General features: G+C 41.5%; 1 protein-coding gene across 1 annotated transcript in view; it reads right to left on the reverse strand.

The window, feature by feature from the left end:
* LOC131908910 (guanine nucleotide-binding protein G(q) subunit alpha) overlaps positions 1 to 24,978 on the reverse strand; it is a 243,539-nt gene that overhangs the window by 17,153 nt on the left and 201,408 nt on the right. The window contains exon 5 of the mRNA XM_059260042.1: positions 23,554 to 23,683. Coding sequence (XP_059116025.1) covers positions 23,554 to 23,683 — 130 coding nt within the window. The remainder of the gene's footprint in view (positions 1 to 23,553; positions 23,684 to 24,978) is intronic.

Below are 24,978 nucleotides of genomic sequence, written 5' to 3' on the forward strand. Positions count from 1 at the left end.
GGCTCAGGTTGATAGCTTGGAGGGTGGAACCTTAGGTTTGAAATCACATGGTTTCAAAGTCACTGTTATTTTCTTCCCCCTACTTAGCCATAGTGACAATATCAGCCCTCAAGGAATTAGGAAAATGTTACCATTTGAAATGTAGGGAGCAAGGGAAGTCCTGTATGAACATGTGTTGACAGAGGCATGGTCTCAGCTCTCTAAGAATGGCAAAGCCTTCCCCAGGCTGCTCAGAGTGGTGCTAAAGCCTTCCTTTGGTCCAAGTGGGTATGCTGATAGTGTGTGCACAAAGTGACCACCATAGCTTTCTTCCCCAGGTGTTTAAGGCTGGAAGACTACCCCCTGCCCAACCTGCTCCTACCTAGATTAGCTAAACCTGCCTCCTTGTTCATCTGTATAGAATAACCCTGCCTTCTTGTTCAACTGTATATAATGAACATGCTGAGCTTCTGGGGGCTGTGGTTCTTCCAGTCAAGAGTCCAGATCACCCGATTCTAGATTTTCTGTGTGCCTGTGTCTGTCTTTATTTCATTCCCTTGCCGCCCTTGTCAAGTCAAGTGCCCGAGCCTGTACAAGAACAAGGCACAAAATGTGCAATGCTAGTGAACATGCCTCAAGCTTGATGGAGCAGGACCACAAAGTGTAGTGAGAGATGCTTATGAGAGCTTGGTTGTTAGGCAGGCAAATCTTTTCTGTCTCTGTCTAGTTTCCTGGTTAAGAGTCTTATCCCACTTCCTCATAGATGAAAGACTATCTGGTGACAGACACACTAGTAAGAGTCAGTATCTTCAGCTACTTTTTTAAATGGAATACATTAATACTCACTTTTTCACTTAAACTTGCACATCATCGCAACTGAAGTGGCATCTTTTTCTAAAGCTGTCATTTCAAGGGGCTGACTATCTAAATCCCAGGCAAGGGAAGCACAGTCAATGGCTCAGGCCTTCCTAAAATGACCCTGGATGTGCCAATAGATTCAACACTGTTCTGGAAAACGGAGAGAGCAATTGTAATGTTCAATCCTCCAGTTAGCTTTTAAGGGAAGGCCTTTGGAGAGCCTTTTCCTAAAGTATGGTCTACAGTAAATGTCAGGCATAAACTGCTTCCCATTAAAACAGCCACAGAGGATAACAGGAGTGGGCTAATGAAGGATGGGGCATTTCACCGGGGATTCCGGGCTACAAACTCCCGTCCTGAGTAATGGAGCACTTCTGAAGAAACAGGCTTTAAACATGTAGGAGATCCTTATCATTCTCTTTTTTTCATTGTTTAGGGTCTTCCAGGAAGGTTTGAAGATCTGTGGATGCTTGAAACTATATAAAATGGTTATTGATATATACTATATATATATTATATATAATGTATATAAAGTAATTTTCCTCTAACCTGTACATCCACATATCTTAAATATCCCCTGGAGCAAATGTATCAGTTAATACAATATAAATGCTATGTGAATTGTCATTGAAGGAATAGCAGTAAGAATAGGCCTGTATGTGAGGACCCCTTTTTATTATTAAATATTTTCCATCTGTGCTGGGTGAATGTGGATAAAGAACCTTGGTTATGGAAGGCTGAATGTACTTAGATAACAGTTGTGACAAATGCTAATATTTTTCTCTTGTCACTGGGACAGGTCTTCCAGGCCAACAGCTGTTGCTCTGACTGTACTGCATACAAAGTAAACATATATACATTGGCTATTCTCTAAAACAGTGTTTTCCAAACTACTGATTACATTATAAGATAGTCTCCACAGCAGCCCAGACAGACAAAAGCATACCAGCACACAGAGAAAGCAGTTTCACAGAAACGATACTCGGCTGTGAGATACGCCACACACTGTATTGTACTCTATTTCATTTTGTTCTCCACAGATACTGAATGCAGTCTTCGGCATTGAAAGACTTATTTAGCAAGACCCATTGATCTGACTAAGTCAGGCATGGTGCTATGTAACTCTAATCCTTGCACTTAGAAGGCTGAGGCTTAAACTGTGTGTTCAAGGTCAATCTAGGCTATGTAGCAAGGCCACACCACAAAAGCAAACAAAGGCTGACTACAAGGCTCTGGCTTCAATTCCTAGCAGAACAAGAATAAAAATAAATCTGGCAATTCTTTCTTTTCCATACCTTTTAAAAGATCCCCAACAACCTCAGTTATACTGACTCTTGTATTTATTTTAAGACTATCTAAAATATGGACTGGATACCTAACCCTTTATAAAATATAAAAACCAACAAACCAAACTAACTTGCCAATGCAGCTTTACTTAACTGGGAACTAGAAGTCCTAATAAGAAAAAAGGAAGTGTAAAGAGGGTTCTGGATTCTAATACAACTCCTGTTGTCAGTGGTCATTTTCATGTTCCTCTTTAGATAAAGAAACTGTGAGTAAGTCACGGTCATTTCCAAGAGGCCATACAAAAACTGACCCCATCAGCCTTATTCTACCTGAGAATGTAATTTCCTTTACTGTCTTTATCTCTATCTTCCTTGATGCCTTCCTAGTCAGCAAACTGGAAAAACAATTCACCCTTCCTCTGAAATCTCAACTGTGACCGCCCATTAACCTCAAGGCAGTTTCTACGAGTGCAAGTCAGTTCTCTAACTTCTATCTCCCAACACCCAAACACCAACCTTGTGGTGGAGTGAACAGTGTTTTTTTGTTGAGTGAATGCACATTTTCAGAAGGTAAAAAGGGACATCTATCTCAATAACTGCAGAGGTGTGACAGCATGGCAGAGGAGGGGCTGCAGCTCTCACCTGCACAGTGAGTGACTCAGCAGTCCTGGGAGTGACTCAGCAGTGGCCTGAGTCGAACCCTCACGGAGCTCTGGCTTTGCAAGTTCTTCTTGGTTAGCACAATCCTTTAATGGCTTTATGAGCAACTCCCATGTACAGGTAATGGGGTCTGGCCTAGTGATCAAAGGTGACTGAAGGAGCCAGAGGTATCTCAAGTATCAGCCAGCACGGGGGTCAGTAACAGCTGACTTTCCCCAAACTTCTGCTAACACTTAATTCTGGAAGACTTCCCTAGTTCTCTATGTGGTGCGGCCCATGACATGTGCTAGTTTTCTATTTTCCCTGCCAATAATGTCAACAGAGTAGAAAGTGCCCTAGGTGGTGTGGTGGTTTAGATGCAAATGGCCCTGTAGGTGCATGTATTTGAATACTCAGGCCCCAGTTGATGGAACTGCTTGGGAAGGATAAGAGGTAGCTTTGTTAGAGGAGCCATATCACTGGGGGTGGCTTTGAGATTTTAAAATTCACGAACATTCCCAGTGCTTCCCCAACACACTTGTAGATCAGATGTGAGCACCCAGATTCTGTGCTAGCCAACAAGTTTGCAGCTTGCTGCCACACCTCCCCACCATGAAGAACTCTTAACTCTCTGGAATCGTAAGCAAAATAAATCCTTCCTTCTATAGGTTATCTTGGTCATGTTTTTTGGTCACAGCAATAGAAAAGTAATGACATTCTGTTATATTCATAGATCAGTGCTCAGCCATTATCGGAGAAGCTTCCTCTGCGGTAGATGGGAAGAAATACAGAGACCCACAACTGGACAATGTGCAAAAAGTGAGAGACCTTGTAACACTCAGTCCTGAATGGGATGCCGTCATCAAATCTCTCCCCCAGGGGTCAGGGAACTGTGTAGAAGAGGAGGTAGAGAGACTGTACAAGCAAGAGGGGATGGAGGACACCAAGGAAACAAGGCCTTCTAGGCAGAGCAGGATTGATGCACATACAAGCTCACAGGGGCTGTGGTAGCATGTACAGGGCCTGCACACATCTAAGTCAGATGAGGTCCCAACTTGGAGATGGAGAAGTAGATACAAGCCCACTCTAACCCAGAAGCTACCTTTAATTGATAACCACTGGCAAAGGGAAAATTAGTTTTCTCTGATGGGGTGTTACTGGGTATACAAATCACACTTTAAAGGTAGGCCCCATGCCCAGTAGGAGAAGGCCAACACAAAATGAACTCCACAGTGTTTTGTAGGTTCTCTGTCCCCTAATGCTTTGTGTGGGCTCTTTTAACCCTTACAGCCTTTTGCTTATATGTCATGGTTTTGGTGTTGGTGTTTTTATGGGATTTCTGTGTGCACAAATATGCATCTCTCTGCATCTGGGTTTCATGTGCTTTTTTTTACCGGCTCTTTTTTTCTATTTGTTTGTTTTGTATTATTCTGATTTGTTTTTATATTGTTATTACTACTGATACCTTTTTTTTTTTTTTTTCAGGAGCTGAGGACCAAACCCAAGGCCTTGTGCTTGCTAGGCAAGCACTCTATACTGAGCTAAATCCCCAACCCCCACCTGTTTGTTTTTTAATGAGACAGAGAGAAAGGGTGTGGAATTAGGTAGAAGAGGAGGATCTGGGAGGAGTTGTGGGAGGGGAAACCGATTTCAGAATATATTGTATGAAAAACAATCTATTTAAAAAAAAGTAATTAAGATAGGTGGGTTGTGTGGCTTTCAAGTGATCCTGTATGAAAACTCAACATGTGTCTGGCAGGTAACTACTAAAATGAACATGTAAGCAACATACATGCAGTCTTTTAAGGTAGCTGAATTTGTTTCAGAAAACGCAGTGAAGAAAAGACCTGAGCAAGTGGTTAGCTGGGACAGGCAAAAATTTATGATGGGGGTGGAGGGCATTTGGGGGCTGGTTGAGCTGAGGCAGCCGGCAAAGCTATGCTGCCCCCCTGTGGACACAAGCAGTAGACCCTATCTGAGACAACTGCTTTTCCTTCTTGGTAATAAACAAGACCTTTTACTTCCTGTAATTTCAAGTTGATAGCTGTTGCCAAGACAACTAGGCAGTGAAGCAAGAAACAGGATCTTCAAAAGAAACCCTCCAACCAACCAACCAACAATCAAATCACCTAGGTAAAATTCTATTCACTCTATCAGAAAGTGTGCCCTGCCAAGGGAATATACACATTAATAGAAAGGAGGAATCAGTGTCCCGACAGATGCTGGCTGCAGATGTGTTCAGGCTGAGAGACACACTCATCCACTAAAGACAGTGGAAATGTCTTCCTCAGGACTGCATGTCAAAATGACTTTCTCCAAGTCTCAGAACACACAAAGGAGGAGGGCAGGCCTCACTAAAAACTTACATCCAATCCCCTGCATCACTTCTAAGTCAATCAGTTTGACTAACAGGTATTTCTGTGTGGAGCTGACTGTCAAGCAGCTCATAAATCAGAATATGGTAAAGAGGTCTCTGGGTGAGGGTACAGCTAAGGCTCCTGATAAAAATGACCAAAGCATTCAAATTTACAATGAAAAGGAAAGAAGATCTCAGGAGATGCAGATGAGTCCCTCAGGGTTTCTAACCACTAAAGAGCTCATTCCTACACGGGCAGGAAGTACAGATACTCAGTAAATATTTGCTAAATAAATGCAACTGCCAGACTGAGAGGGTCTGCCTATTGATCGGAACCGAGGTTTCCGCTCCCACTCAAGCACCGAGGAGTGGAGCTCGCCGGAAAGGCTCAGTGTGTCTAGATCTAATCTGTTCACAGCAAACCCATGTGCAGCCAGCAGAGGTCAGAGCAGATTTTGCTCCCAAACTCACAAGAGTTTTTGGTGAGGCCAAGACTAGAACTCAAGTTCTCCCTTGCTCCGAGGCTTTTTCGTTTCCTTGCTGTGTTAGACCTACTGTCTCTCGTCAGACCTTGTAGTTCTGAAGTAACTGTGTAAAGTCACTCAGTTTTTCCTTTAAATTAAAAGTGATTTTAAATCTTGGCAGATTTCTCTGTCTGCATTCTTCTAGGGGAAGATTTAGTGGCTTTAACTGAGGATTTTTACAAATAAACACGTAGTTGTGACTACCGGATCTTGAAGTCACAGTGCTCAGGCACAGGCTTGTTTTTCTGTGTAGCCAGGGTTGCTGGCCTCTCCCCCAACACACACACACACACACACATACACACACACACATACACACACACACACACGTAAGTTGTATAATGTCAATGACAGAAGGCACCACAGACATTCCTAAAACATCAATGTACCTGAAGGATTAGAAAGCTCATCAGACAGTAGAATACTTAACAATTTAAAACTGCTTTGCCGACTTACTGAACAGAGCTACAATTTCCTAATTTGAAGCAGTAAATTAAAAAAAAAAGTCTAAAAACTCTGGTCATGATTTTACCTTAAAATCACTGTCTTCTTAGCTACTGGAATTTTTATGTCAAAGTAAAGGGAAATTTTTCTCTTGAAAGCAAAATCTTGAGCTTTGCCTGAATCTTCGACGGATGGAGAACCATGGAGCACAAAAAACAGGCATTTGAGAGAACATGCTAGCAGCTTGCTGCTGTCAATTCCCATTCATTGCTGGGGGTCAGCCTGGGTGCTGGCAGATTCCCAAAGCAGACCTTACCGCTATGGAAATGCTTTACTGCCCAGGGCACTTGCTGAGTGTCTCTCTGAGGGAACCAGGAGCTTCTCAGGGATGGGGATGGTGTCCTATCCACTGAAGCTCCACATCTGATAGACAAAACTGCAGTCAACAGTTCCTGGGATGCTCCTGCCATAGCTCTTGACAAAATAAAAGGTGCTTCATACAAATCAGCTCACCTAACATTCAAAATGCTCTCAATTTTTAACCATGGTTTTCTTTTAATGATCTCAATAAAAAGCAAAAAGGTACAGCTGAGCTGCTCCTGTGCTCCTTCATAATCATGCTGCCAGCCATGTATAAATTAACAGGATTTTGAGGGCAGACACAATGTGGTCTTGGGAGTGACCAGTTCAATGATGGGGCACTCGAGCTCTTTACAGGAAAGACATGGAAAATACATGGTATGGCTGTAGATTTATGAAAAGCTAAACTTACAGATGGCACCTTGAGCAGAATCCTCATCAAACCTCTATGGAAGGCTATTCACTGTCTAAGTGCATTAATCCCTCAATATATAACATGAGTCATTTTTGACTTGTATGTTTTAAGAAGTTCCTTGGATGTCTGAATCTTCACACAACATAAACCCCATAGATACTTCTCCTTCACAGATATTGTATGGCTCCTAATTTGAATATGTGAAATCTGAAATGATCCAAATAATTCAAACTCTGAAACACTGAGTAGTGACATAATTGGAAAATTCCACATATGGCCTCATGTGAAACATTGCAACCAAAACTCACTAGAAATGTTGCATAAAATTGCCTTTATGCTAAGTATATATATAAAATAAACAAAATTCATGATTAGATTAGGATCTTATTGCTAGGGATCTTACGAATAAGCAAACATTCTAAAATCCTGAAGAACAAGTACCAGCAAACCCCAAGTGCCAGGAAGTAGCCCAGTGGCAGAGCAATTGCCTCGCAGGCACAAGCTCTGGGTTAGATCCCAGCACTGCAACAACAAAATAAAAAAAATTATAACCACTGCCAACAAAGTCCAAAACAGGGACTGGAGAGTTGGCTCAGCAGTTAAAAACACCGTTGCTCTTGCAGAAGAGCTCCAGGTTCAATTCCTAGCACCCACATGGTGGCTTACAACCATCCAGTACCAGGGGATCCAACACTCTCTTCTGAACTGAGGGCACTGCATACACACGGTGTGCATACACACATGCAGGCAAAACTACTCCCATACATAAAATAAATCTAAGAAAGAACTGAAAACAAACCCAAACAGATAAGTCTAAAAATCCTGAAATGTAAGACCCCAGTAGCCCAGCACTTTGGATAAGGAGCACTCAACCTGCATATATGTAACAATGCTAATATGTAACTTAAAAAGGACAACAGTATAATGGAATAGTTACGGCAACCATCTAACTAAAGCATATCAGTTGCTATTTATGAAAATTTTTATTTAGTATTTTTGCATCACAGATAATAGCAAATAACTCAGATAGAGAAGGAAAAATCACAGCTAAAAGGGGGTGGGGCCACTATAGCGGATCCAGCCAGACTTCATTTGGAAACACTCTGAAGATGCTTCTGATCAATTGGTGGTTTTTTAACCAATGGAGGGCGAGCCATATGCAGCCATGGCCTAGGGGATGGGGAGCAGGGCTCAGGGAAGTGCTGCTGAGCCCCAGTGCTTCCTTAAAAGAGAAGCCAGTCCCCAGCTCTTTAAGGAACTCCATTTTGGACTCATGGTTACAGCAGCGGAGCTTTCTTCCCCAAGTAATACACTCTCTAAGGACAATTTTGCTCAGGAAGGGGAGGGGATGATGGTCTCATTCCCCTCTACAGTTCTGAACTTCAAGGTTGCCTATCCGTGAAGTGAGACAGGGAACTGAACTCCTCTCTGATTCATCACGATTCTCCTTCCCAAGAGACCTATCCAATCCTACCTCCATAAGCCTCCATTTCCTCCAGCTGGCTTTTACCAGGCCTTCTCAAAGCTACTCCACAGCTTGCCTTTCTCTGCTGGCAGCTTGCTAACAGATCTGGCTTCGTCACCAATCGGGTTAAAGCCTAAGGTGTACGATACCTACAAATTCGGGTATCAGCCTGAGTTGATCAGACTTTGGGAAAACAAAGACTTGCCATAAAACTGATCCAATGAAATGGAACCTAAGAGTTATGACTCCTAAGCACAACAGCATCACATTGGAAGCATGTTACCCTCTCTTTCAATAGGCCAGGGCCAATCTTCACAAGCACAAGAAACAGGGCTTTAACTTTTACTTATTTGTTTTCTTCTTTAGATGGCTTTAAAATGTCTACTTCTATGCCAAACACTGAAAATCTCAAGCTCAGTTCTGTTCCCTTGCCATTATTAACATCTGTGGCTGGCATGGCCATTCTACTTACCATAGACCAAATCATGTGGCAGAGCTAGTAAGTAGTCCACAATAAGCTGACTGAACTCATGCACGTTCCTCCTTTTTCAATACATGTCCCAGGAAACCATGCCCTTCGCCCCAGGATAACCTGTGCAAAGGTCAGACTAGAACACAGGCATTTTGTTGCTATCAGAGGAATGAAATGAAGAAATGGTGAATGAGTGAGTGTCAGAGGCACTGGCTGAACCGGTGGAAGAGAGCATGAGCAGCAGAGCTGACTGCAATGTTCGTGCTGAATTCAGGAGCTCAGGAAAGGGGAGTGGGGCTCTGGCCTGCCTTTGTCTTTCTTAACTGCTATGTACTGTGGTCACAGCATACTCACGAATCTATTAGTGCCTATTCCCCAACTCCTCTCCCGTAAGACAGTCGCCTTACTGTGTGTGACTGTGCCAACTGACACACTCTCGAGGAAGGTAGCTCTCAGTTTGGCACAGACCAAACGTGAAGAGATGGCATTTACATGCATCACGAAGCAAATAAAAACCGAGCAGGACTGAGTTACGATCCACAAACAGATCTAGAGACTGAAATGAAGAACTCTGGAAACAGTGGCAGCTGACTCAGGGGAGCTGGGTGAGAACTGTGTAAAAGGCAGTAAGTGGCTAGTTGGGCGAGCTGCTTTGGGACGCCTACACAAATATTCCACAGAATATTCCACAGATGTGCTATTTCTGTCCTTTCTGCAACATGTCACCATAAAACAACTGCACTTTTGTTAGCTGGTTTTGATTTCTGTTGTTGTGGAAGGCTTATAGATGGCTGGACACGTTTAATGCTCACATACCAGTGAAAGTTGCGAAGTCTCTAAAAAGTGACTTGATGTGTCAATTTCACCTCATGCCATGAGCAATAGTGTGAGTTCCCATCTACGTTATGATCAAAAAGGGAAAAAGAGGGTGCTCCAAAACAAGAAAGGCCGAGTACGCAGGTTTTAAGCTTTCAGGCAAGAATTTATATTTAATGTGACCCCTTTCTTTCAAAGACAAATTTAACAAGTCAGAGAAATTAAGTGACTTACCAAAGATGAATGGGAAAATTACTAGAAATCTGGTTTCCTACTCTGTATCTGAGGCTCTCTCAAAAGAGCCTCACATGAGCAAGCAGCCTGCACATATGTGCAGCTTCCTTTCTCAAAGGACAAGGCCACACCAGCAGAGCCACTAGTGCACCCCGGACTCCCTCGGAGGCTGGTTAGCTCAGCAGTGGCAACGCGGGCGTGAGAGCACGTGTCAGAATGGAATGAAACCCTGAACCGACCACGACGACTACCAGCATCTCGGGAAGACAGCAACAGTGGCCACAACTTAGGGACAATTTCTACATCAAGTATTCTGCAGGTGTGATGACTCTGTCTGAATTAAATAATGGCTTATCTGTTTGAATTATTATTATTATTATTATTATTATTATTATTATTATTATTGGAACAACTTGGTAACTTATCTTCAGCTTTATGAAAACATTTCACGTGTAGTTAGAGCACCACCTAGTGGACATTTGGGTAACCTAAATAATGGCCAAGTAGGAAAAAAAAAAAAGTTTCCTTTACAAGAAGTGACCATTTATTAAAAAGAAGCAAAACCCAAAGGTCAAAGGACCCGCTCATTCTCTCTCACTTCATATGAAAATCACTTTATTGTGACTGAGGGCTATTAAGTCTACTAACTGCTGCCCTGTAAAAACAGTGACTTAAAAATTGTATCTTTGAAAGGTGAGAAATATTTGTAAATTCAGTATCTATTAAGGATTAACATCTAGAACTTAAGGAAAGTTCCTACAACTCAACAACAACAACAAAAACCCCTACCTAATTAAAAATGGGAAAAGAACTTGCACAAGCACATAAAAAAATGCTCAATACAACTAACTGATCAGGGAAATTCAAGAGAAAATCATAACATGATACAACTTCTCACTCATTAATGATGGCTATCATTAAAAAAAATAAAAGAAACTAGTAACTAGTAAGGGGTGGCAAGAATGTAGAGGAAGGTGAAGATTCATGCCAGTGGAACATAAAAATGATACAGTTGCTATGGAGACATTGTAGTAGTTTCTTAATAAATAAAAACCAGAATTACTATATAGATCCAGTCGTTCTACTCCTGGATCTGAAAATAACTGAAAATAGGAACTCAAAAGTCAACTGAGCTCAAAGTAGGTTAAGGAAGGAAGTCACTGAAGTCTCCACTGGTGGATGAAGAAAACTGATGCATTCACACAATGGAATAAGACTCAATTTCAAACAGGAGTGAGATGTACAGTAAATAACACCATTGTCCTTTGTGGTTTTTAACCAATAACGGACACAGTGTGTGGGGTAGGGTCTGCTTTCCTTTGAGTCTGACCTAGATGAGAGAAATGTGCTTATTTCTTATGCAAATGTATAAGACGAATCTTAAAAGGTCTTATTAATTAAAAACTCAGAGCCAGATATTGGGGTAAAAACTGAGAGATCAGAAAAGCAGGAAAAAAAGCCAGTCACATTCTTATCACTTGGAAATTCTCAGCCAAAAAGACCTAATTCCTGTTTATCCACGCCTTACATGACTTTCTGTTCTGCATCTCACGTCTTCTCTCCGCCCAGCTACATCACTTCCTGTCTGTCTGTACAGACCTCCAGACTTCTATGGTTAGTGCTGGGATTAAAGGCATGTATCACCATGCCTGATTCTGTTCCCCACTGTGGCCTTGAACTCACAGAGATCAAGGTGGATCTCTGCCTCTGGAATGCTAGGATAAAAGGCGTGTACTACGAGTGTCTGACTTCTATGTTTAATATAGTAGCTGACTTTTCCCTTTGATCCTCAGATAAGCTTTATTAGGGTGCACAGTATATTGGGGGACACAATGTATCACCACACAAATGCCCAGCCTGGTGGCTGTGGGTATGGGTGCTAAGGGGTTCAGATGCCGGGGTGGTTATAAATTGCTCTGTGGCCATTAGTAGCAGCACAAGTGTATCTACACAAGTAACACCTGGAGATGTCATACACAGGGAGACACAATACTCTTGAAAAGAATTACTGCTTCCAGCAAGTGCACTTTGCTACTATGTGCAGCAAGTTACTCATGGAGTCTCTCTGAGAATCTACAAAAGGCCTGTTCATCAACCAAGAGTAACACAGCCATTTTGTTACAGTAAGTACTTCCCAATGCCTTCCTTTTCCAAATGCTCTCTGTTCTGCATCTTATATAAAGTTAAATGCTCAAAACTTATTTTTTAGATTTCTCCATGAGGCTTGTAGTGCAGCCTGGTAAAATGGGATGAGGATATTGACATCTCAAGAGAAGTATTTCTTTCCTGTTTTAGGCAACGACAGAGTTGCCTAAAAGTGTAGGAACAATTTCTATGTTAAAGTGGTCTGTTTTCATTTCTATTTTTGTCTAGCCTAATACTTAATCAAGATAGTTAAATCTTGAAGTCATACAGCCCACCCACTACCATCTGCCCTCCTGCATGGGACCTTGGAGAGAATTCCTGCATGTGGGGAATTCATTGAGTATTAATGCTTTGAACATGGAGCTTTTTGTGCTTGAGCTCTGGACAAATAGCAAACTTTTAAAGGAGACTATGTTTTTATCTTCCAGGATCAGGAATTATTATCATCACATTATAATAATCATTTATGTAACATCAATGATGTGCCACTGACCGTCCTTTCTGAGTGTTTCATGTGTTTAGTTACAGAGTGAACCTTAACTATAACCCAAATACAGCTGAATAAACAGGCCCGAACAGTAGATGGTAGTTGATCCGGGGTTTTCCGTTTATGAAGTAACTACTGCTTACAACTGCCCCTTTAGAATTTGAGGCACTTTTTCTACATTGTTAATGGAAAATAAACACTGAATAATTAAGGAAAGCCCTAAGGTCTTCAGGGCTCAAACTTCTCTACTGTGAAGCAGCCCCATGCTAGGAGATCCATATAGATGCTCCCGTGCCTGGACCATGGCCAATGCTCAACAAATAGGAAGCCCTGGAGCCTTCTTACACCATGATCAACTCAATGCCAGAAAAGTCTTCCCCTTGGCCTGTTAACCAACAACAGCTTGTGGAACCTACACCAGGCTTGGGACCTGCAGCCACAGTGAAAGAGGCTTTCCTCTGCTGCCACCAGCAGTGTGACACCTCTAGCTTCTCTGTGCCACAGCCACTGACTAACACCGATGGCCCTTAAACCAACAGAACGCTGTTTCTGTGAGGCGTCCTTTTATTCTGAGGAAAGTGTTCTGAGGAAGCTGATCTATAGACTTGCAGGCTAGGAACTTGTTCTATGGGTTCTCCTCCAGCTTTTAAACCACTCTGACAGCCGTAAGCCAAAGGGTCATCTGGAGGCCTTGTATCTTTAGTGACCAGCTGGTCTTAGGTTGGTACTGGCATCATAAAGACATGGCAAAATATTCTTAATTAGTCTAGTGAAGCTCTGAGTGGAGTTTCTGACTGGATGGTAAACCTTCAGTGGATTTCCCACTTACAGCAAGAGCAATGAAAACAGCAGCCATGGGTGCCTTCTTTCTGCCAGTGATGTGCGCCCAGGACCCATGCTACAGAGAGGAACCAACCTTCTGCTCCCTGAGTTCTGTTGGACCAGCATCGAGACTGAACAGTTCAGCAACGTAGCTGCCGAACATGCTAGAAAGGGTGGGAGTGAAGGTCATGTGCTAGAAAGAGGAAACTCCTACAGCTAACTCCACTCTGCCCCTGTGGAGTATATATGTTCCAGACGGGAAGCCCAGAAAAGGTGCCTGATCCCTACCCTACTCAAAGAGTCACTGAAAGAGAATACAGGGTATAACAACTCCAGGAAGAACTATCCTTGTCAGAATAAAAGATAGACAGACAGGGTGCTGTCTAAGGGGGCAGTGTGTCTGGGTTTTATTAAACACCAACAAGTGCCGGCTTTTGCTCATAAAGATGCCCACCACTGAAGGAGACAGGGCAGTCACAGCAAACGTTAAGATATTCCATGTTAGTTTTAGAATGTGGCCTATGGTTTGAATACTAAGAACTTAAAATTAACCTGAGGGCTTAAAGTTTCTGTGTGAATTTTTAAACAAGGTTTAGCTTTAGAACTTAGCTTTAGCTTTTTAAGAAGGCGTTCATTGGATGAATGAAGAGACAGCATTAATGACTGGGACTTATTTAATGGCTAACAGCAAAAAGAATGATTTATCCAGTCACACAGTTTGTAACATGAATCTTAAAAGCTCTTATTAATTAAAAACCTGGAGCCAGATATTGGGGTAAAAACTGAGAGATCAGAAAAACAGAAAGAAGCAAGCCACATTCTTACCACTTGGAAATTCTCAGCCAAAAAGACCTAATTCCTGTATACTCACACCTATATGCCTTTCTGTTCTGTATCCCACTTCCTCTCTCTGCCCAGCTACATACATCACTTCCTGTCTATCTGTACAGACCTCCAGACCTCTATGGTTATGCTGGGATTAAAGGCATGTGTCACCATGCCTGACTGTTCCCCAGTGTGGCCTTGAACTCACAGAGATCTGGATGGATCTCTGCCTCCGGAATGCTAGGATAAAAGGCATGTGCTACCATTGCCTGACTTCCATGTTTAATATAGTGGCTGGCTTTTTCCTCTGATCCTCAGATAAGCTTTATTAGGGTGCACAATATATTGGGGGACACAATATATCACCACAGTAGCTCACTAATTATGTGCCCAATACCTTGAGGGTTTGTGGAAGGGCAAGCAAAGGTGTCACTTCCCACTGCAGGCTGCCCCAAACACAATCCCAAGCAAAACTGAGAAAGGAGTCAAGTTCAGTCAAACCGGAGCTCGTCTTGGGTCCACCAACAAGCTTGGGCAGTGTTTCATTTCCGTCCCTCCCTCTGGAAGCAGCTCTACCTCAGTGTGACCTGGCTTTTGAAATTCCAAACCATGCATCTTTTGGCCAGAGGCTCCAACATTTCAGGTTTTCCTTGGTCTGACAAGTCTACAGCAAGGCCTTGAGCAGCACCCCCAGCCCCACCCCCTGTGGGAAAACAACAGCACCACCACCGGGGCCTCTGGTCACTTTCCTGAACACTGAATTAAAATGGAACAAAGGAAGAGAGTTACTTGTGTTTGTTTCTGCAAAATGACTCTGAGCACAGGCAATTCAGTCACCAAACAGATAAAACAGGCCATCTCAAATCCAGCTCTTCATACCTTCTAAGCTGCGAGTTTGGGGTAGGCATATGAAATCATCATCCCAGCTCAATGGGCAGAGCTATAATGACAGGAAGAGGAGGCGCAGATGGGCATTATGTTGGAAGCGCTTAGGTTCTATGCTGCCTTTTGTCAGCAAGCTATTTAAGGGATGTGGAGGCAGTGAGGAGATGGTGGAAATGGGGTATATATTAAGCTACCAGTCAGGACTACCATGGCTCAATGACAACTTCTGAATGTTCTCACTGGGCCATAGGGGAAGCAAGGCACAGATCAGTTGCAAACTACAGCATGTATTAACATGGTGTACATTAATCAGGAAGCACATGGTTAATGCAATTTTAAAGAAAGCAAAATAAAGGAGCATACCTAAAACTAAGTTGAACAGAGATTGAATGATGCACTTGTAACTCACAAGGTTGCATATTCCCTCTTTCTCCCATTACCTTTACTGAGACAGAGGGGAGAGCAGTCTGAGCAACAAGCAAATCACCTTCCCCCTGACCCTTGTGTATACACCCCCTCCATGCACACACTGTATAATGGGACTTGCATAGTGGTTTATGCCTGTATTCTTGGCCCCTGGGAAGTAGAGGTGGGATTGGGAATTCACTCAAGGACATCCTTGGCTACATGTGACCTTGAGGTTAGCCTAGGTTACATGAGACCCTGTCTTAACCAACCAACCAACCAACCAACCAATCAACCAACCAACCCACCCACCCACCTATCCCAAAGTAGAAGTTTCATAAAAGAGTAATTCTTCTGAGTATAATATTCTTTGGTACTTGCGAGTTGGTTGCATTTAAATCTATTCCATTTCCTGTTCTTACAGATACTGTTCAAGATTCAATACACAGAACTTACAACCCTAAAAGGGTTTCCATCTCACACAATGTGTTAAGACCTACATTTTGAAAAACCACAAGCTGTAGTGGTTTGAATAAGAATGGCCCCCATAGGCTCATGTGTTTGAATGCTTGGTCACCAGGGAGTGGACCTGCTTGGAAGGACTATGACATATGGCCTTGTTGGAGGACGTGTGTCACTGGGGGTGGGCTTTGAGGTTTGCATCATTTTATTTATTCATTTATTTATATATGTACAGTGTTTTGCCTGCATATGTCTGTGCACCACATATGTGCAGTGTCGTTGAAGGCCACGAAAAGCACTGGATCCTCTGAGACTAGAGTTACAGACAACCATAGTTGTGACCACCATGGGTGATTGAAATTGAACCTGAGTCTTCTAGAAAGCAGTCAGTGCTCTTAACTGCTGAGCTATCTCTCCAACCTCCATTTTAATTTTAATTTTTATTTTTTTGTTTTTTCAAGACAGGGTTTCTTTGTGTAACAGTCTTGGCTGTCCTGGAACTCGTTTTGTAAACCAGGCTGGCTTCGAACTCAGAGAGCCACCTGCCTCTGCCTCTTGAGTGCTGGGATTAAAGGCGTGCACCGCCACCCTTACCCTCATTATTTTTAAGGTGTCTCAGTTTTGAAGACATTTCAATATACTGATAGAAAATGCTTTCTACTGTGACTAAGTTTCGACTAGACTGTATTAATTTCCACATTCATGTGTAGCTCCATTTTTTCTTGTTGAAAACAATTAGAAAAACCTCAAAATAGCCTAAAAGAGTTATTTTTATTTAATATTTTAATTGGTTACTAAAAAAGATTTCATTTTAAAAATTTCAATCACAGTTAATTGATACAGCATATTTTTTCATGGGCAATTATAAATGTGAATGTGTAAAATGAAACACATAAAATCAGATACTCACTCAGAGATAATCCCTGCTAATAAATTCAATTAAATCTTCAGCCACTTATGTACATCTATAATACACATCATGTATATCAATTCTGTATAAAAAAAACACCTGCAATCAGGGTTAAGAACCTTTCTGTTTAGGAGACGACAGGGAAAAATTATAAAATACTTCAGGTGTTCTTGAGAAATAAATCATCAGAACTTAGAACTACTGGGGCTTTATCAGAACCTAATTAGTCTGGGACAGAGAAAATGAATAACCAGCCTTCCGTGTGGACAAAGAGTAGAGAAAATGCAGTTTGAGAATTGTCTTGCTAGGTAATTTCTGTGTTGTGTGAACATCAACGTATACTTTCATGAACCTAGATGGTACAGTCAACCACATACCCACAGTGTGGGGTACAGCACAGCTCTGAGACTATAAACCCAGTATGTAACTGTAGACCCTGGGCAGCTGTAACACCATGGTAACTATTTGTATATCTAAACACAGAAAAATATTAGGTGACAAGAACCTTTCAGCACCATTAACAATAGTATTGGAATATTGTATGTTCAGTTTTCAGTGACAAAATGTCATTATGTGATATGACAATAGTTTATACAAGCAGTCATCTTGCCTTGTGGAAGGAACAACAAAATATACATGTAAGAGGAATACCAGAGAGATAAGAAAAAAAGGAATAGGAGAAATATTTGAAGAAATAATGAGAGAAATTCCAATAATGAGTGAGGAATTTCCTCAAATCAATGTCAGACACAAAAGTACAAAATACAAGTATGATAAACGACCATGCTTGGCCCTCATAACTACACCTAGCACATTATATTTAAATTTCAGATAATCAGAGATAAAGAGGAAGAAAACCTTACCTAATTGGAACCAAAGATAAAAATTACACCTCACATCTCCTCAGAAACTACTAAACCCAACCAATCAAACAAAAGAGCACAGGAAAAAAATATGGTCTTTACAGAGGAAAAAAACCTCAGACTAGAATTCTGTGACCTATGAAATGATCCTGGCAATATGAAGGTGCAAGAACTTTCTTGAATAAACAAAATTACAAAGTATGCTTCATATCCTGCAATGACTTTTTCTCTTGGCGGTAGAGCCTGAAGCCACAGCCATACCTGCATCAGGCAGACAGGTGCTCAAGCACTGGGTACATGCCCAGCACGACAAGCAACAAAGATGTTCTTTTTCCCTTCCTTTATAAAAAGGACATTCTTAGCTATGTGTGGTGGAACCATTCAGGAGGCAGGAGGATCACCATTAGCTAGAGGCCACCTGATCTACACAGTGATCTTTGTAGTTTATATACGTGTGTATATTTTACAAGTAAATAAGCAAAATAAATGAGTGGAGAAATGGCAGGCAGGCTTATGTTTAATACTCTTATTAGCACAGGTCGAGGCTTCTGGTTCAAGGTCATCTAAACAGTGGTCTGAAACGTCTTTCTAACGGCTGGAGGTGCTGCTTAGTGGTAGAATGCTAGCTTGTGTAAGGCCCCGGGTTCTGCCTAAAAAGAAAAACGAACAAACCAACCAACACGAGAGAAGCTCGGAGACCTGAGATGGAGGAGGAGGACAATAATGAGGAAACAGAAGAGCTGAGAAGTTGAAGGGGTGGAGAATGAGGATACACAATAGACAAGTGACTGAAAATGAACAATGAGTGAAAAACCGACACCAGAACTGAAGCATCTTTCAGGAATGTCCTTGTTAATCAGGCCATGAATCAAGCTAAGTGAACCAAGCCTACGATCTGATTAAGAAACAATAAAAGGGTTAAAACCAATCCAATTTGTGATCAGAGACCAGCTATGTCCACCAAAGTTCACACTTTTAATACTTCTAAGTTTCCTATAGGTCTTCCCTCTAAAATTAGGATGTTTTTCTTTTTGATAGTCAGTATTTAGTCAATATTTCCCACAAAGCTAAGTGTCATCTGAAGAAAATTCCCAAAAGTCTGCTCAAAATTTTCAGAGCAGAAAAAAAAAAAAAAAAAAAAAAACAAAACCAAAAAAAGTATGTTCAGACTTCAGTTTCAAACCCAAGAGCTATGTTACAAACATGCACACATGCACGCACCTAAAGAAGTATATCCAAATCAAATGTATATCCTAGACTGTTTGAGAGTATAAGACCCAATGAACATAGAGACATTCTGAACTGTTGGGGAAAGTCCTGTGTTTGCCCACTATTGTCTCTGAATGTAATAAGAACTAAGAGGTCCAGGGGAGATTTCATCACCCTGAATGGACAATTTTCACTTTGCTTCCATGCTCTTAGCAATGACAGCTCTTTCTCTGTGTTGCAAACTCAGATAGGGTATATTGGCCAGGACCATAATCCTTACCATAATACACAGGTAACAGCTTAGCAGTTTTTAAAGAGGTATGAATACAACTATATTAAAAGTGGCTACTCTGCCTTTTTACTTATAAACTCTCAATTCCAGGCTCAGCTTGAAGGACAGATAGATGTCTATGAGAACCAATGCTTGGAAAGCCATCTTAATCAAAGGAAGGCCTGGGTTGGGTGTAGGAGAAGACCTTGATAATAAAAACAAAACAAAACAAAAAAATATGAAATAACTCATCATGACCAATCAGTTAGATGTACACATTAAGAAGAAATGTGGAGGAGAAGGTACCTTGGTGTGAACGCTCAGCCATGGACCAGAAAGCTAGAGAAACAAAGACCGACAGCCGAGTTTGAACACACAGTGATACACCCTGGCTATCTTCCTGCTCTGGGCTTTTAGGGGCTTTGAAATAATGTGTCCATGAAAGGATTACAGCAGAATAGTTGGCTGCATGCTGGTATGTTACCACAGGGAAAATACGAGAGAAAAGAGAGTCAGAAATCAGTGCAGTACGACAACCTTGGTCTCTCTAGTCCATGCTTATTTCCTTATTTGGAGACAAAGGAGAAAGACATTCATTCTCCAAACAATAGGAAAGCTGAGAATCTGCACAGACAAAAGCAGATCTGTGTAAAATTACAGAGACTAATACACAACATTTGCAAATAACTAAAACACAAGCAAAAGGAATAACCTGGGACATTTCTCTGTGTGTCCCTGTATCTATGTGCACTTGTGGATTTGGAGGGTAGGTGTCATTCCTTAGGTGCTATGTACCTTTTTGGAGGGCGGGGGTGTGTAGGTTCTCTCACAGGCCTGGAGTTTGCCAAACAGCCTTGGATGGCTGGCTAGCTCCAGGGATGTGCCTATATCTACCTTCCCAGAATTGGGATTACAAGTATGTGCCACCATGCTCATCTTTTTATATGGCTTCTGGGGACTTGAACTGAGGTCTTCATGTACTTTACTGAACAAATCAGCTTCCGAGCTCTACAATATTGCAGACTGCATTGCTTGTTATCTACAGTGCATTTCCCACAGTTCCACAGGACAGAAAGAAAGGCCATCAGTATTCTCTCCCAGATTTCTCTCACAAATATATACCAAGGGAGGCACAGCCAAGTCTGCTTTGAATTAAAGTTAGGAGCAACACACTTTAAAACCAAGAACAAACTGTTGGAAGTTTATTCTTGTTTTGTCTCACCCCAAACCAAGAAGTTTCAGAAACTAGAATTCCGCAGTTCTGAATTACCTTAACGGTTTAAGAAGTTGGAAACAATGACATCTGCGTGTTTTACTACAACTGAAAATAAAATAGATCACTCCAATGTGAACACATGTTTCTGGGACTGTGCGCTAATTCAGGGTGCTGGTTATGGGTAGCATTTTCTTGTTATGCTTGAAGATCAGCTCCAATGCCACAATCAGGCTTGATGAAGGCCCGAGAAAAAGCTCCAAAGTGGGTGTGACTAACCTCACAGAATTGAGTTCTAACAGGGAAACAACAACTTGTGCAGACTGTCAAAGTGACACAAGCTCTGGTCATCTGGGAAAAGGGCATTTCAACTGAGAAAATGCCTTCATGAGATCGATCTCTAGGCATTTCTTGATTAATGACTGATGTGGGAGGGCACAGCTCATTGTGGGTGATGCCACCCCTAGGCTGGTGGTTTTCAGTGGTAGAAGACAGCAAGCTGAGCAAACCATGGAGAACAAGTCGGTAAGCAGCACATGTCCAGGGTCTCTGCTTCAGCTCCAGCCTCCATGGTCCTGCCCCAACTCCCTCTCATGATGGACAAAAAAAAAAAACCTGTACCATGAGATAAACCCTTTCCTCCCCAAGTTGCTGTTGGTCATGGTGTTTGTCATAGCAATAGAAAGCTAACTGGGACACAGATTTATTATTTTAATCTGTGGCATAATATATCACCCTATGAACCAAAGGAACTGGGCCATGCTTTCACAATGAATACTTACATACTGAATGATAAATTACTGGTAGAAATTTGATGATGTCTGATAAAAAATACCACTGAACTAATATACTTTTACTCCACCCAACCGATCAGATTTCTACTGTAACAACAGGTGAAATCTGTAATGACCAGAGAAACAAAGGATCTGGCTGTTGTACTAGACTTAGCTGACAACTTATTCAGAGAATTGACCTCCTTGCTATTTTGCTAATTTACAAATGGCAAACTGATTGCCATTAAATCACAACATGTTCTTTGTAGATACCACATATTTAATGCGCATAAAATGTGTACTGGTAGACACTTATTTTACCCTTGCTAGTATGTAAACACAAAAATGAAATTATATGTATTTCTTCCATCTTCTGTGTAGGTGACATATGTAAAATTTATTTTAGTGGGTAGCAAACTGAATGTAAGAAGTAAGAATCTATGCAGCAAAAGTCTTACTGTCATTGGTTCATGTGCCTTATTCTGATTTTTTAAAAAATGGTACAATTTTTTAAAGCTTCTCCAGGGAAAAGTTAATTACCACCCCACCCCCCAATTTTGTAACTGTTTGGATATACTGGTACCCATAACATAGGAGTGAAACCATAGGCATGTTACAATATGTCTAAAGTAAGCAATATATTAAAACTAGTCTCCAAGAATTCTAGAAGAACAAATGGGCACAGGTACAGATCAAGAAAGGGAACCAGAGAGCTACGACAGTAAACATCCTAAAGGCAACTGCCCAGCTTACATTTTGATAACTGATAACTAGGTATTTTACTGTGCTTGCAGGCACTTTGCATTTCAGCTCAGCTGGTTGGCTGATGCAAATCTCTGCATACTGGGTATGAACTGAAATGAGAATATTAAGACTTGCAAAAAATAAGCTATCTTAAAAAGACCAAGAAGCCAGGAATTCTTATATACCAAAAAAAAAAATGTGTGTTGAAAGTAAATTTTGACATCCCAGATCTCCGTTTAACCAATTGCTGGGGATTTCTCACTTCCTTCTCTTTGTTTTCTACCTTTTCTTAATGTCACTGGTCTCTCCACCTGCAAGCGCTGACAGGAGTATTAATGGCGTCTCCATTCACTCAGACTGTGAACTTTAGCTCGAAGGCTGCTTCCTACACCCCTTAATTATCCTCCACAGTCAACTCTGATTCATCAAACCTCTACTATTCTCAAAATCCGTGTTTCCACCTGTTAAGTCTCCCTGCAGCAGAGAAGAGAGCCCACTACAGAACCAGCTCTCCAGACGGGTATGAAGAACAGTTCCCGAGTCACTCCCTGCTTAGTAGAGACTACATTACACAACAGCCCAAACAACACTCTAGCCGAGACGCCACGTCACCAAGACACTACATGGCTTCACAATGAACTGATTTTGAACCCAGCTACAAAGTTATTCACATCTGCCAAATGAAGACTCTGCATGCCTACCCATCAGGTAAACAATGTTTTAAACAAAATGAAAGCAAAACGAAACAGGTGACTCACTCAACGCTCCCAGTTCTATCCTGCAAGGAAGGCTATGATATGATCCTGTGATCAGCCTAGGTCTCTCCATGATAGTTTCATGTTTAGAACCTCTGCACAGTGTTAAAAGTGTCAATCAAACAGGTTCCAATTAGATCTGAGCACACAGACCTGCTTGCATTCCTGACAGAAAAAGCTTGCCATTCTGAGTGTGCTGTAGGTTGGTTTTGCAGGATTATTTATGTGATGGGTGATATCATTCTGTGTGCTGTGAATGTTTGCTCTGATTGGTTGATAAATAAAACGCTGATTGGCCAGTAGCCAGGCAGGAAGTATAGGCAGGATAAGCAGACAAGGAGAATTCTGGGAAGAGGAAGGCTGAGTCAGGAGTCGCCAGCCAGACACAGAGGAAGCAATATGAGAATGTCTAACTGAGAAAAGGTACCGAGCCACGTGGCTAAACATAAATAAGAATTATGAGTTAATTTAAGTGTAAGAGCTAGTCAGTAATAAGCCTGAGCTAATGGCCAAGCAGTTATAATTAATATTAAGCCTCTGTGTGATTATTTTATAAAAGGCCACGGGACTGTGGGTGAGAGATTTGTCCTGACTGCTGGCTAAGCGGGACACAGAAAAACTTCCAGCTACATTTATGAGTAGTTCAAACATCCAGATAGGTAGGTCAGGTCAGTGGGTAGAGGTGCTTGGAGCCAAGCCTGAGAACCTGACTTCCATCCCTAAAACCCACCCCCACAGACTGTTATTACAAAATATTATTACAAAATAAATATACTAGTGTAATAAGAACTAAAAACATAAATTGAAAAAAAATCCTGAAATAGTGGTAAAGAAAGTAATGACTTCAACTCATTCCATTCCCCACATTCTACTTCTTGTCATTTACTTCTATCAGGTACTAAAATGATAAGTCACTACTGTCCAAAGAGCACTTACCTCATTGTCTGACTCCACAAGAACTTGATCGTATTCGCTAAGCGCTACTAGAAACATGATCGAGGTTACATTTTCAAAGCAGTGTATCCATTTTCTTCTCTCTGACCTTTGGCCCCCTACATCGACCATTCTGCAAAGTTAATAATATTCATATTAATAACATAAAGAAAAATTTAAGAGTATCAATATAATACTATTTACAAACCAGGGAAAACTCAATACCTGGAAGACAATGGCATCCAAGTCAATTAATGCTTATTGATATCTATTAATTGTCTGTTACCTGATAGAAATAAGGCATGGTAGGTAATAAATCACTGTGGTTACTGGGAAGTTACTAGATATGCAATTGTAATTATGTAAAACTTCCTTATCTGTGCCAAGCAAAATAGTATTACACTCTGCCCTACAAAGGCAAACACAAGATGTTTTTACGTTAAGCCAAATAACAAATAATAAATTTCACTTTCATTTCCTAGATGTCAGAGTGAAGACCCTCATGTGTTATTTGAGGATGTGAGGAATGACCATGGATACATTTAAAGGATACAAGATGCCACACATTTCCATACAAAAAGGGTGCTAAATGTACACATGATCCTGCCTATGCTTCCTTCTGCAGGATAAGAATTTGGGGCTTTTTCTTTCTTTCAATATTGGCAATAATTTAGCACAGGCCCAATCAAATCAGGCAGAATGGTACACAAACCAACTTGTCACCTTGCGGGAAATGAAGTATGGTGTAAGATATCAAAATGTTACACGGTGCCTCACAGGCATCATTTGAACCATTTCCTGGGTCTGCTTTTAATGCATCCACTCTGCACTTGGTTATCATCAGACACCAGCAAGGGCACCAAGAATGGAGTGGAAGTATATATGTGCACATATCCAGCACTGCCTGAAACCAAATCAGCCCCTCCAAATTGCTGGAGCCAAATCTTGACTGATGCACACAACATTCAGAGGAAAGAAGTCTCAGAAAATGAGAAGATTCGAGATGAAAGAGGAAGAGTGGTGCTCTGTAGGAATCTACTGAACACTGTGCCTACCTTGGGTGCTTTCCTGATTCTCACACTAAATTCAAAGGAAAAACTTAGAACTTGTTTCTTTGAGTGTGTACATTGTACATATGGGTGTGTGTGTGCACGTGTGTGCATGTTTATGTGGAAGACAGAGGATGACTATCAGGGGGCTCCCTCTGTTCCTCTCCACCTTGGTTTTTTGAGAAAGGGTCTCTCACTGAACCTGGAGCTCATCAACTGGCTACACTAGATGGCCAAAAGCCCCAGAAACCTGTCTTTGTACCCTCTACTCTCTGGATCTTGCATTATAGGTATATGCTACCATACTTTTTTATGTGGACCATGGAGATGCACAGCAAAGTACCTTATTGACTGAGTCACCTCCCCAGCCCAGAAATCA

This window comes from Peromyscus eremicus, chromosome 1 (genome assembly GCF_949786415.1).
Source record: "Peromyscus eremicus chromosome 1, PerEre_H2_v1, whole genome shotgun sequence".
NCBI lineage: Eukaryota > Metazoa > Chordata > Mammalia > Rodentia > Cricetidae > Peromyscus > Peromyscus eremicus.